General features: G+C 36.7%; 1 protein-coding gene and 1 long non-coding RNA gene across 11 annotated transcripts in view; one reads left to right on the top strand and one right to left on the bottom strand.

Annotated features, from left to right (window-relative positions):
* The window catches only part of CACNA1D (calcium voltage-gated channel subunit alpha1 D), a 235,551-nt gene extending 221,190 nt beyond the window's left edge, over window positions 1–14,361 (top strand). For all 10 annotated transcript variants that reach the window (XM_040591589.1, XM_040591583.1, XM_040591588.1 and 7 more), the window contains 8 exons: window positions 399–515; window positions 2,000–2,367; window positions 2,681–2,707; window positions 3,540–3,689; window positions 5,975–6,138; window positions 10,014–10,135; window positions 10,877–11,197; window positions 12,144–14,361. In XM_040591589.1, coding sequence (XP_040447523.1) covers window positions 399–515; window positions 2,000–2,367; window positions 2,681–2,707; window positions 3,540–3,689; window positions 5,975–6,138; window positions 10,014–10,135; window positions 10,877–11,197; window positions 12,144–12,437 — 1,563 coding nt within the window. In that variant the 3' untranslated portion in view covers window positions 12,438–14,361. The remainder of the gene's footprint in view (window positions 1–398; window positions 516–1,999; window positions 2,368–2,680; window positions 2,708–3,539; window positions 3,690–5,974; window positions 6,139–10,013; window positions 10,136–10,876; window positions 11,198–12,143) is intronic.
* On the bottom strand, window positions 219–3,599 carry LOC121087017. The gene is made up of 3 exons (XR_005827500.1): window positions 3,538–3,599; window positions 1,545–1,726; window positions 219–334 (listed from the first exon to the last, which is right to left on the bottom strand). It is a non-coding gene; the product is annotated as an uncharacterized LOC121087017 (long non-coding RNA).
* Window positions 14,362–15,021: the final 660 nt, after the last annotated feature.

Here is a 15,021-nt window from a genome sequence, read left to right as displayed (position 1 = left end):
AAAGAACTCCTTGCATTTACTTTGTGGACACAGGCTGCAAACACGTTCTTAACATTAAATATACATCTCATTGAAATGCATTTTATTATAGTTCTTGCTGATTACTTATACTTTATTATAAGATGAATTTTATTTTCATAGAGTTCCATACACAACAGTGGTCCTTTAGTCAGGATCTGAGTGGTGATAATAAAGACATGATCACCTCAAGAGGGTTGTACTGGAACATAAGCCTTTTATTAATAAGAGTAAAGAGACATATAGTAGGATGTGTCCTCTGTGGATGTCAGGATATGAAAACTTGTTAACTGTCCTTTGAAATAAATTTACACACCTGTAATTAAAGAACGAAAAAGAACTTGCATTCCTAATGTATTATGATATTGTCATTGATTTAGGCAGGACTAAGGACACTTCATGATATCGGCCCTGAAATACGCCGAGCTATATCCTGTGACTTGCAAGATGATGAACCAGAGGAAAACAATCCAGAGGAGGAGGAAGATGTTTATAAAGTAATGTCAGAACACAGCTATGTGAATTGTTTTGTCATATAATATGAGATTAAAGAATGAGCTTATCCCTGAATATGGAATAATAATAATATAACCCCCCTCAAATCAGCACAATATAAATACATTCTAAATAAGTCTTTTATATATATATAAAAAAATGGTATTACCAGGACAATTGCATCTCACTGTAAATTTAAGAAACGCTTCCTGCCCCTAATTCTTTCTCATTAATTCTTCTTTTTTTCTTAAGCAAATGCTAAGAAAAGGTATGAACCTTGCCATCTTAAATTTTGATAGTGGCAAGGTTTAAACTGGAAGTGTCTTAACGTCTGCAGTGGTAGATAGAAAGAAGAGAAGGAAATCCTGTGCAGCCAAACCACAACAGACACAGAGCTGTGTATTTGAAAATGAATGCCTGGAATTACATAGAAGTCAACAAAATATAAATGCCATTTCCAGTTTCCTGTGAGGGATATCAATAAGAATCAATCAGAAAGAAAGATTAGTTTTCCTCTTTTACACTATAGATATTCAGTCTAATGGTGAGCACGTAAAGTTGGTGTTATAATCAGGAGTGATCTGCAAACCATTTTTCAGACAGCAAGAAAACTTTTTTTTTCACAAGCATTTCAGAAGAAGCAGATGTAAAAGCATGCTTCTGCAGTACTTATGTCAGAAGCCACATAGCTTGCTGTTGTCCTTTGCCAAAAAGGAGGATGTGGCACTGAAGACAGTGCCGCAGCTACCATCAATAGATGCATTTCTCTGCCAACCATCATTACCTCCTGTCTTCCCTAGATTGAGCTTCAAGATAAACTGCTGTCATCCAAGACCCACACCTGGCTAGACAGGGAGGCTACATAATCTGGGTCAGATGTAAAAGAGAGCTGCATGTCAAGAGTCATAATTTAGCACTTCATCCTCTTTTTCACCATCCATTACACTCTCAGGGCTGACAAAGAGTTACTACTCTTTCTCGTACCTCTGCAAGAAGAAAGTATGGAAGCACTGAAATGTAACGTTACCTACTTGCGATATGCTTGCAAGCTGTTGCATGGCACTCCATCCTGTCTGAGTGACTGACGCCTGTTGCAAACTGATGCTCTGGGAGAATAGGAGAGAATTCCACTAAAGTGTTCTCAAAAATGAAGCAGACACGTGCCTTTCTGAGGAAGGTGGTGCATGTTCATGTATGGGAATCTAGTTTTCTCCTGCATAATGAGATGTGGAGAAAGCTGGATGTCACATTTAGCTTTATGGAAAAAGAATAATGATCACAGCATAACAATGTTGATTTGACTCATATACAAATGTTTCATTATCACTTTCACATCACTTCAGGAAATAAAATTAGAAAGAAAAGTCACAGTTTATTTGAATTGATACTTTTGTATGCATGTAGGCGAGAAAAAAGTTATCACTGTCAAAAATATGTTCTGTTAAGGTATGTGATCTAACTTTTTCTTTCTCTTCCCCTAAAACAGAGGAATGGTGCCCTTTTTGGCAACCACATAAACCATATTAGCAGTGACAGACGAGATTCGTTTCAACAGATCAACACCACACACCGTCCCTTACATGTTCAGCGGCCTTCAATTCCATCCGCAAGCGATACCGAGAAAAATATATATACTCAGGCAGGAAATTCTGTATACCACAATCATCATAATCACAATTCAGTAGGCAAGCAAGTTCCAAACTCAACGAATGCCAATCTCAATAATGCCAACATCTCCAAAGTGTTTCATGGAAAACACACAAATTTTGGAAATCACGAGCATAGATCCGAAAACGGTTACCATTCATACTCCAGAACTGATCATGAGAAGCGTAGAAGGCCAAGCAGTAGGAGGTAAACTTAGAAATATGTTTTTGCTTCTAAATAAATTTATCTATTTTAAAAACTCTATAAGAAAACTTACGCTATGTGATACTAATTTATGTATTCAGCTTCATTTCTGTTGCCTACTTCTGTATGAAATGTATTTAAAATATAGGTCTGATGTATGGGAAATGTACTTAACTTTAATAAGGTTTGAAAGTAGTGGTTTTCTTTAAAGTGAAATTGTTAGTTACAACACAGACATTATAATCACCAATTAATTTCTTTAAACTACCTGATTTTAAGATATCTTTCTCCTTATTTTCATGGTTTACCTGGATAGAACCCGCTACTATGAAACATATATTAGGTGAGTTGATATTGCTCTGACATAATTGAAGAGGACAGAGTAGTTTCTCTTTTTTCTCTTTCTTTTTCTCTTTAGAACAATTTTCAAAATTAACTGTATGACAATGTATATGCTCAGTAACTTAAGTGATAATTTCTGAATCTAAAAATCTAAATTCTAAATTTTCTAAATTGCCCTTCTGTTCTGAAAGAATAAACTTCTGGTAAAGTCCAAAATTATTCAAGCCCTTTTAAAAGTCCAGGCAGGTTTATGCAGTTTTCAACAGGCAAAAGATGCTAGCCCTTGTTTAAAATTTGCTTGCAAAAACTGGAAAAAACACTGGCTTTAGCTTTGTTAAATATTAATATATAGAGCTCCATTTATAGGGGACCCAAAATCTTTCCTAGTCTTATGTCTCTGAATATATTCCAAGACAAATTTTAAAAATAGGATACACTGTGTTATTTCAAGTGCATTACTAAATTCAGTGTTAGTTTTTCATGTCTAGATTTGCATACCCGTTTCAGATTTTTCTTGGAATACCTCAGTGAGTGCTCCTTAATATTTTACCCATTCCACAAAATTCAGGCATTTGATAGAGGCTGTGTTTCTTCAAAGTACTCTGAATTTATGTTTTGTAAAAACATCTTAAATGTATTTGACTTCACTGAGCATCCCTGTATTAATTAGTTTCCTATTTGTACCATAAGGAAATAAAGGGAGATCATCTTTAAGAGAGAGGTAGTATATTCATGTTGTGAACTGCAGTTCTGTGCAATCATGTGTATAAAACATACAATATATAATTTATATAAATAAAATATTTTAAAAAATAATTGTTTGCTACTTACAGATCCGACTCTGGTGATGGGCGTCGACCTACTATTTGCCGTGAAGAACGTGAAGTTCAAGACTATTGCAATGATGATCATTATTTGGGAGAGCAGGAATATTTCAGCGGAGAAGAATATTATGAGGAAGACAGTATGTTGTCAGGAAGCAGGTGAGGATATTAAACGGGAAAAAATATTTCAGTTAATTAGGTACATATCTGTAAAGGCTTCACTAAGCACGCTTATACTGAAAATTCTGTAATGACATTAATATTCCATAACTGCTGGCAAGTGAAATGGTGAACAGGAATAGTGTGCGGACCAAAGATCTTTAGTATTTGGCATCGTGCGCTGACTTCAACAAAACTTCTGTACCAGATTCAAAGGAAAGCACAAAGCTCCTTTGAACTGAGTATAAACTAGGTAGTACATAACCAAAGAAGTATTTCATTTATAAATAAAATTTCACATACAATGGAAGACAGACCAAACTCAGGTAGAAGAACTTTTAGAAATTATTTTCTTCTTTTAATTTAACTTAACTAGAAAGGTGAAACTAATAAACTATGGACTGACATAAGGTAGTACTAGCTGGACCAGTAAAGAATTGGATTAATTCCTTTTGAAAATTCTCATTATACCTCTTTATTAATAATTCTCCTCTTGGCACCGTTTTTTTTTTTTTCTCCTTAATACAAACACTGTCATAGTTGTCCTGGACTTTACATGTTTGGAATAGATTTTTTTTTTTTAAGTTTTATTCATAGGTTTTATGGAAACACCATCAATTGAATTTTAGGCAACAACTAGCATTTCTTAGAAATTCATATTACTGCATAATATCCAAATTTGTATTAATCTGAGGCTCCTTGCTGTAATTGCAGAGTTCTAGTTTTGCAACCTGGTTTCTCTCAGTTTTCTATCTCATTTCTGTTTTCTCTGCCCAAAACTTGGAATAGTATCAAGTTAATCAAGTTAATTACATTATTTCTGTCCAGTGGGGTTTTTCCAAGGGCTGGTACTGGTTTTTAACAACTTTTGCCTGATCCTGGGTATTTAACTTGCATGATCTTTGCATTCAATATCTTAATTTCAGGTTGATGAAGAAAAGGCCTTGATTTAATTCTGGTAAATTTAAGCTTTTCTCTGAAATTTTACTTCACACAGTTTCTTCAGAAATGAACTAGAGTGGATTTTTCTAACTTTAGAACAGTAGCTCTCAAGGTCGTTTGGCTTTGAGCATTACCAGGTTGGTCTGACGTGAGCACCGCACCATGCTGTTGGCTTCAGGCAGCGATGGCTTCAGTGACAGGGCAGGTCCGAACTTTGCACTGGGACAACCCCTGTTCATAAACAGTATGTTTCCAGTTGTTCAGGCAACGTTTGGGTGCAGCTTTGGGAAGAAGTCCTGATATTCCTGACTTAGTCTTCAAAATGTGAGATTGTTCTGGTGTTTTCTGAGTATCACCCTGTCATGGAACATAAGCTATATTTAGTTATACTGAAAAGCTTCCTATTTAAAAAAAAAAAAATTAAATGCACCTTTTTCCCAAATATCTTGTGATCTATTTAACTTCCGTAATATTCACCTTCTCATTATGATGTGGAAAGACATATGCATTTTTTAAGATCTCAAGTGCATTGTGTTCATCTTCCTTACAGTAGCTATGTTTCTCTTCTGCTAAGTGTATTCAATACCTTCTCAAAAATATCCTCCAATTCTGTCAAAAAATTTTATTTTCAAGTCCAGCCCCGAAGTAGAGGAATTTATTGTCATTTTATCTCTAGACCCATAAGTGCATATGCACAAGTGCCAGACATGTTTAATTCTCCTCCTCCTCCTCTACTGTCTTGCTTCACCATCTGAATTCTGGAAAGATTGGCACCCTAATCTCTATCTTGTTCGTTTGCATAAAAGTTAAGATTTGCATGACAGCTAAATTTTACAGAATGCTTAGGCTGCTAATTTTTTTGATATGATAATTACAGTCAAATAACACCTTTCCAAGATTTATTTTTCAGCAAGGAAGTATCCAGAATTTAAAAGGCTTAAATCCGTTCTCTGAGTTTCTGTGCTCCCATGCATCACCCAGGGTTCACAAGAGAGCATGACAGGAGTAGAACACAGTATTTTTTTTATTTTTTATTTTTAAGCAGTGTACAACTGAGATCCTGCATTTTAGTCTGTACTGATAAGAATAACTTCATTGAAAATGTAATTTGATTTTACCTGAGAACTTACATTGTAACTATACTAGTAAAAAGGGGTATGCTTGCTGTCTCAAAATCAGTTTGCATACATAAAAACTGGATTTTAAAATTGAGTCATGTAATTATATAATATAATGCTTGGTTATCGTGCTGGAGAAAGATTTGAAAATCTAGAAGAAATCTAATTGATCAATTTATAAAAACTCACTGAAATAACATTTTCTTTATTGTATTTTAAATACAGGCATATATACGATCACCACTGTAGATATCACTGCCATGACTCAGATTTTGAGAGACCGAAAGGTTACCATCACCCACATGGTTTTTTTGAGGAAGATGATTCACAGATCTGTTATGATGCAAAAAGATCTCCTAGGAGACGGCTGCTACCTCCAACACCAACACGTAAGTATACTAAGAACAATTTGTTTGCAAATCTAGAATGACTTCAATGCATTCAGACACATTACAATTTAAAAAGGTTTCTTTTGAACTTGGATTTCAAAGATGGTGTTTCTTGATTACTGATGCTAGTGGATAATTGTGTGTAGCAGAAATATCTATCCACCCTGAGGTGAATGGTCAGAGAATCTATGGACCCTGGCTTACACGTCAGTCTTTCTCATATCCCTTGCCTCACTCATATTTGTAAATATACAAATTTAATTGCCAGTTTTGATTTGATGTGACACATGAAGAAAGAGCAAGCTAGAACGCAGACGTGGTTTGCTTTGAAGCTTTGCTCAGTGGGTTGCAATCCGTGTGCCCTGTGTTCACACCCGCAGGGGTGCAGTGCTGCCCTGAGTCAGGGCATTGCCTCTCCAGTGATGCACCTGGGGGCGCCTCCCCTGTCCCTTACCAGTCATGCTGCTTAATGACATTTTAATGAGTGCCATTTACAGCTTTGCCTCGTCCTGTTCTAGTAAATATTACAGGCTAAAGTAGGATAATTTTCAGGAAAAAGAGAACCAAGAGCGAGCTTAATGGTGCTCTGGTTTTGGGTTTTGTCCCCTTACTTTTGAAGTGCCTTTAGCTTTTTAATGTGAGTTTCTCAAGTCCCTGTGAAAAATAAGTGTTATCCTGAGCTAAGCAACTTATTTCAGATTCTCATTGGTACTTTATTCTGCCACTCAGGACCAACGCTTAATATTCTGTTTTTCTTCTGAGGGAGAAAATGTTTCCATGTATAGAATTAGTATTTCCATGTAAAGAATTAGATTGAATTAGTGTTGTCAACTGATTTTTTTCTACCCATTTCTTTAATTTCCATTTATTCTTCTTTTTAGATCTTTCTCTTTATTTGTCCTTAACTCAAGCACAATATTGCTTTATCTGCATTTCTCAAAGCTCTCATGCTTCTTATCTTCTGCTTTTAGGTTTGTATGTTCTAGGCCATACTGCAGATATCAGCAGTGCTAATTCTGTGGTGAAACTGGGCACAGACTCAAAGCTCTTGGATCTTTGGTCTTTGACCTCTGACACTTCACAGAGAGGAAACACATGAGATTGTGAAGTGCAAAATAAACCTCTTTCAAAGGCTCTTTCTTGTTGGTGCACAAGAAACAACACTCAGCTCCATGCAGCCGCGGAGTGTCCCTAAGAGTACTCTTACGCATAGTGTAGCCAGCCCAGCCGGGTCTGTTACTGGCTCTGGCTCATCATGCGCCTCTGGCTGATGCCGTCTAACCCGTGCCATCCAGACAAGACAATACAGCATCATTTCTAGAAGGGTCTCCACGTTTTGGCTGCTATAAGGTGGATTGGCTTTCTAGCAAAACCAGAGTTCTTTTGCTAGCAGCCAGAGCCACAGCCTATGTATCTGTGGAAGCATGACTGTAAGGACCCTGTGGGTAGGAAAATGAGTTTCAGTCCTTTCCTGTCTCAGACACCCTAAAGAAAATGCAGGTATAGGTTTAAAAAATAAAAGTGTTTCAGAGACAAGTGTAGTGGGATCATATACAGTGTCTGAGGTACAGTCTCAGACTTGTTTAAACCTGCAGAAAGCTGTATAAAGGGCAGCAGCAAAATATGTTAGCATTTGATAAAGGAAGCATTCTTCAGTGATACCATCAGTGCTGGTTCCTCGCTCTCGGCACTCAGCTCCTTACAACAAGACTAGTAATGGTCTCTGCTGTTTGGCTTTCTGACCTTATGGGGCCCAGATGGAAAAAGCAGAAATAGGAGTCTTGCGCTATCGAGAGTAAATAACTCAGATGAATGATGGTGACATGTACAGAAAGCTGCTAGCCCTCTTCCAGTAGCAGAAGGAAAAGACATCAAAGGGGAGAGTGTGAAAGGAGACTCCTGTACATCTTCCTACAAGCTTTTCTGATAGCAGAGGAATTTTAAGGCAAAGAAACAGATGGATGTTTTGTATATCCATTCCATACATTGCAGAACAACCTTCTTATAAAAAACTTCCTGGGGTTTTCCCATGGAAGCGTTGCAAGGGGAGGGTTGAAGTCTTCCTGTGACTCACCCTTTGGGATTCATTTAACCTTTCTGATAAAGTTTTGATGACAGTATTTCTTCAGAGGAAGCTTACGCTTTTTATCTCATGTACAAGAGACTAGATAAATGTACTAAATAAGAAATTATTTGATATCCTAGGATATCCCAAGATAAGAGGACCTAGTTCTGATCTAAGTTGCCTGAGGGTAATGCAGGAAGTCCTTGGACGACAGTATAATGTCACGAGAGCACAGTCAGACCTCCTGTCATAACCATTTACTTAATGTTCAGGGACACAGTTGAGAAATTTTAAAGGCTCAATATCTCAGCAGATTTTAAAAGCAGCTCAAGACTTTTATTTGTAACTAGTATATGGGCTGTTTGGCCTGGGGAGGAAGCCTTGATGTTCTCATGTAAAGAAAGAAAAAAGAAGAAGAAAAAAAGTAAAACCTGCGACACTGCACTGAAGTTTCTGCTAGCATCTGGATTCAGCCCAAGTTAATGTAACACACGGTGCCTTGGCTAAGTACTGAGTTAGTAAATTGAGCTCTGTGTCACACATTCTAGAGGTTTTTATACCGAACTCATCACCACAGTATTTTAGCAATTTCCAGAAGTGTACTGAGAAATGATTAAGATGTTCTTTCAGACTCTTTCCTGGGCAGAAGCATGTGCAAAGAAGTGTCTTGTTTTGGATGAGGGGACTTTTTGGTTTGCTTTTTATTCATTTTGGTATTGGGACATTTAGCATTTGTTAGGGTCAGGAGCTAAGGCTTACATTCCTGTATTTGGATTTACCATAGAGACAATGGAAAGAGACACAAAGGCTGTATTAAGTGAACTGAATCACCTCCTGGAAGTGCTTATTTTAGTCTACTGGCTCTTTAAGGAACATCTTAAGGAACAGCATTAAGTGTCTGGTGATAGCTATGAGGAATCCTCAGTTTGTGGCACTTAATGCTTCAATTCTGTTCACAAAATTCTTGGTATTGCGGAAAAAAGATACCAAGAATAGTTGCAATCAGTTCCAAGAGAGCACAGATTGGTATCATTGCTTTGTACAGTCAGGCTCTTTCCAGATTTCCACGATGATGCTCGCAGCTGTGAGGACATATCTGGATTCCAGCTGCTGTTCAGCGCCCAGGCTTGCTTCACACTGAAGCTAATGCAGAGGAATGATACCCATGCACTGCTTCCCCTTGTGCTGCAGGCTTTCAACAAGACCCGCTGGAACACTTCCACATCAGCCAAACGTCTTGATCCAGTTTAGATTTCTACTTTTTCCTTTCCAGTATTTACATGAGTAACAACAGCATAGAAAACAGCAGAGACCATGGCTTATCATTGTCATAAGTAACAAAAAAAACCATCAGGAATTGACACAAGTCAACTTTGACATGGATATGTTTTTTTGTATTGCACATTTCTTCCAAGGAACTGGAGATTTGGTATTTCCTTTGGGAAGTCTGGTTCATTAGAGTTTAAACCCAAGGGGAAGAAAGAAAAACTTCTTTGTAACTGCTCATAGCAGTTTACAGTAAAACTCTGAAGTGTCTGAACCAGTCTGCTGCACAACACAAGCCTGTGCCGTGAAACAGCTGCTTCAAGCTCTGTCACGTTAGGCTGCTCATATGGTTTCTACCTAGGACTGTGTTTGCTCATATGATGAATCTATCTTTATCCTATAACCAGCTGCTTGCTTCTGTTAGCACAACTTTCTTACTGGGGGATGTGTTTTTATTTGTGTGATAGTTGAATCACACTGGAATTCTGGAAATTATAGACTTTGAGGGCAAGTATTTTCCTAATGAATTATGGTTTCCCTGTAGCAAATAGACGATCTTCCTTTAACTTTGAATGCCTCCGACGACAAAGTAGTCAAGATGACATACCACTGTCTCCTAATTTCCACCATCGCACTGCTTTACCACTTCACTTAATGCAACAGCAGGTAAACACAAAATCTTAAATTTAACTAATAATGAATTAAATATTTCCAGCTTCTATATTGTACTTCTGACTTTCATTGTTGTTTGAAATAGTACTAGTGTATTATGTAGTTTGCCTGTGCACAACTTCTAGGCCAAGTGTAGGCTTCTCAAACATTGACCTTCTACACAACATTGAAAATAAGTAGTTTGCCCCTGTGACATTTTAAGCATCCACAAAGGGCTGGGGTGCCCTAAGGAATTTTGACCAGAACTGCATAATCTTTGCCAATGCAGTTACTCAGCTCCGTTTGTGAGAATGTGCAAGTAGAACATACACATCTTCTGAGGCCCGATACCCAGCTCTGTGTAGCTCTGAGAAGGTGGCAGTTTCCATAATCTAGAGACGCCATCCAGAATGCTTGGAAAATGCCAACAGCTTCCTATCCTGTCCCTACAGGGCAGAAGGATTGTTTCTATACTTCCCTTTCTTTGTTTAATATATTGTATAAGCAGTTATTTTTCTTTATTAATGCTAGTCCCAAGATTTTGTGATCTGAGTAATAATAGGAAAAAACATATTTTATCCTCTTGATTTACCAGTTTCAGTCCTGTTCCTCCTCTACATGACTATTAAACATCAGAAAATGTTAACTTTTCATAGCTGCTGCCTGAACAATTGCTTTGAACTAACTGCTGAAATTAGAAAAGAGTGTGACTGAGCATTTGAAATCACTGATTTTGAAAATTCTTCCCCTTACTAGGTCATGGCTGTTGCGGGTCTGGATTCCAGCAAAGCTCATAAACATTCACCAAGTCGTTCAACGCGTTCCTGGGCTACTCCACCTGCAACCCCTCCCAACCGGGACCGTACTCCGTATTACACACCTCTAATCCAGGTTGATAGGGCTGAATCTACAGAGCATATGAATGGTAGCCTGCCTTCCTTGCACAGGAGCTCTTGGTACACAGATGACCCTGATATTTCCTACCGAACATTTACACCAGCCAATTTAACTGTTCCTAATGACTTTAGGCATAAACACAGTGACAAACAGAGGAGTGCAGACAGTTTGGTAGAAGCGGTAAGTATTACAGAAACCTCTGAAGTAGCCAAGAGCGTGTATCTGTTCAGTTTTTGTGTGAACTTTAAAAAGCATATGATTGAATTCACATTATCTCCCTGAAAAAGACAGGACAACTTATTTGTAGTCGTCCTGTAGTAAATGGTTTCTGCTGAATCCCAATCTAGCATGTCAGAGAACTAAACAGATTTCAAAGGGGTTTGAAATTTAAATTTTCTAGGTAAGCATTAGTTATAAAGTGTCCTTCCACAACAGCTGATAGGGAAGAGATGATGCCATATGCCTGTTCTCTCTGTTGTTTCTATAGAAATACATCACCATTTTTGCAGTAATCTGAATAAAAGATCAAGAACTCTAAATGCGAATAACAGCTACAAGGATTGATTTGCAGGTGTACTAACGAATGTTAAGAATTCCCGTTTATATTAAAAAAATAGAAGAGATACAGCATTTCTGAATCATAGTTACTGTTCTTGCTTCCACCTATTGCTTCCTTTCCATTGCTACGAGCAAAAAAATACACTTTGTTATGTTTTATTTGCAAATGGGACTTTAGCATCTTTCCTCCATGTACTCTAAGGTATAGAGGAGAACGTGTTTAAAATTGTGTGTTTCAGACAATTGTTCTAATTGCACCCTCTGAGATATATTAACTGTTGTCTTTAGTATATCAGCCTGATGATTGATGTTTATCAAAAACTACTCCCAAATTTCTGAAAAGTCAGATGTATTGGATTATCAGTTACGTTATCGCATGACACAGTGTGGTTTGGAGCCATGTGATTGTTGATTTGACTGTTCTTTACGCATACGATTTTGCTGTGTGTTGCTGTAATGATTCAGCATGGGGTTTCTACTATTTTCCAGAAGTGAGGAATGTGGTTACAATATGTCTGTTCTTCTGTAATTCCACTTTTTATCTCATTCTCTCTCCTCCATCTGCCAGGTACTTATATCTGAAGGCCTAGGAAGGTATGCAAAGGACCCTAAATTTGTTTCAGCTACAAAGCATGAGATTGCTGATGCATGTGACATGACTATTGATGAGATGGAAAGTGCAGCAAGTAATCTTCTCAATGGAAATATTAGCAATGGGACCAATGGGGATATGTTTCCCATTTTAAGCAGACAAGATTATGAACTTCAAGATTTTGGTCCTGGCTACAGTGATGAAGAACCAGAAACGGGACGATATGAAGAAGACTTAGCTGATGAAATGATATGCATCACAAGCTTATAGTATTTAGCAAGGAAAATGATTCTAATAACAGAAAAAGTGCCTCATAATGTAAAGATGCTAGGCACTAGCTGGAGTGAATAACGAGTCAAGTGATGTCACACCTCAAGGAAGCCATAACTAATAAATGTATTATCTCCAGGTTGCCGAAATGTGATCAGAGCTGCAGTACGTTAAGTCTCCTCCCACAGATTCTTCAGTTCCTCTGTAGGAATAAGGTTATTTTGAAACCAAGCAGATTGTGACAATCAGTTTTTTGAGGGCTAGAGCAGGATTCTGAGGTGTAATATCTTGCCTGTCTTTCAACCTTGTGCTGCTGTCCTTTATAGTAGAGCAGGATTTTGTCAATGAAAATGTCTTGTATAATTCCGGCACAAAATTGTGTGGGAAATAGCAACATGAGATGAGTGATGACAACCAGTAATGTCATTACCTCAGTACTCGATAATGCATATCAGCTACCCGTTGCATATCCATTCTAACATTGTTTTCAAACTTGCCTCCTGATTTCTTTTCTTAATGCTCTTCTAAAATACAGTTTGTCATGCTCTACGTGTTAGAGATTGTTGGAAAAAGAAGTTATATAAAGAATAATCTCTCATATGTAACACCAGTTTACATAGGAAAATATCATTCAGATGGTCTGTTTTATGACTATCATGTTAAGGGCAAAATATACTGGAATAATTGCATTCTTACTAATGCACTTGCAACCAGGTTATAGTAAAATTAGATAAGATAGTTTGCTAAAAATTATATAGTAGAAATTATTGTAAATGAATTGTAATATACAATGATTTGTATTTGTAAAGAGATGTTCTATATTTTGTAATTATTGTACCGTAATTGAACTGCAGCAATATTTATGGACCCTAATTATTGTAACTCTCCACAGAATTCTAGATAGAAGTATTTTTACTTGGAATATATAGATCTATAGCATAAATATTTAAATAGACCCACCTCTCAGTGTAAATCTCTTTTTGGGATAAAGTGTCAAGTCTGAACTTGGCAACAGAAGAGATGATTTTTTTTTTTTTAATAATGGAGTCAAATTAATCTCTCTGCATAAGGGATGCACAGATGAATATTTACAGTCTTATACTTGGAAAGGTAAAAGGTTTAAAGTTATTTTAACTTTTTTGATTGAAAAAGAAGCTCTAATTTTATTTTTGTATTAATCCCATGCTAAAAATAAGTGTTAAAGTAATTTAAAAATTGGCAAGTTCATGCCAGGGTGTTACTAATTGTCATGAGATAATTAGTTTCAATAAAGTATATTACCTACTACATCCTACTTTGACAGGAAACATCTTGGGCAGAAAATATTTCACAGGTAAATGAAAATGCTTTATATCAGTACCACTTACTCTGCTTGGAAAGAAAAGAAATATGATAAAATGATTCTTCACAGAACCAAAAACCTGGATATAAGTAGTATACTATTTTATTGCCTTTACCTTTCTGTTGTTCTATGTGTACTATTTCAAAGATTTATTTTTATGCAATCAAGAGAGGGCTTAGATATTGTTCACAATGCAGTAAAACCCTGAAATGACTTTGAGGCTGAAATTACCTTAGAGGAAAATCAAAAAACACTGAAAGCTACTGTCTATTTCATTAGCACTGGATAACAATGACTTGTTCTAACAAGTTATCTTATCAGGTTTTACCTGTAGTTCATATGCTAGATAGCAATCCAGTTCACATTTTTACAAATGTGATGTTTAAAACATGTCAATAAACATTTTGTACATAATGACAGTTTCCTATGAATAGCTTACAGACTTCCTCTGAAATCATTCTTATTTCAAATGCCAGGATAAGAACTTAAAGGTTTGTAAATTATTTCTTGACCTACATCATTTTGTATTAAAACAAATGCAAAATGTTCTTCAAAATAAAACTGTGTAATAATTTTATTATACTTGGGACTCCTTTTACTAATAGTTTTTTCACCTAGAAACTCCGGAAGTTAAATTCTGTTTGCACTGTTTGATGAATGGGAGGGAACATAGGAGTATAATCATCAGTCTACATCATTGTAGTTAGCAAGTCTTTTATGAATGATTGCTATTAACCAGAAAGAAATAGTTATTAGAGTATTCATATGGAAAGGGGTACTATTGCTCCCCTATTATCTAGGGGATTATTACTTCCCTAGATACAGTCTATGGAAACAATCAGAAAAACCTGACTAAAATGCCATGAAACGACATAACAAATCTTTCATTCCGTCTGCCAGAACACATTTGGGTAGGTTACCCGGCAAGTAGGCACTTTGTTCCACTTTGCTAGCTTACAAACTTTAGGAGACCAAAATAGAGCTTTCTGAATCACTGTGAAATAACGAGTAGTTTTTTAAGTTCCACCTACTATGCTATACATACTTCTGAAGACTGCCCTTAAGGCAACTGAAGTTGAACATTAAAAAAGAGGAGGAAAAAATTCCAGACCAGGTTCCTTAACTTCATGGACTTCTGATAGCACACCAAATTTGGCAGACTGAGCTGAATGACAATTTTTCAAATTAATCATTTGTCTAAGGAGACAGAAAAAATATGCTGACTTCACTGATTTTCTTGCT

Source organism: Falco naumanni, chromosome 4 (genome assembly GCF_017639655.2).
Source record: "Falco naumanni isolate bFalNau1 chromosome 4, bFalNau1.pat, whole genome shotgun sequence".
Taxonomy (NCBI): Eukaryota; Metazoa; Chordata; class Aves; order Falconiformes; family Falconidae; genus Falco; species Falco naumanni.
This window is presented reverse-complemented; position numbering and strand designations above follow the sequence as displayed.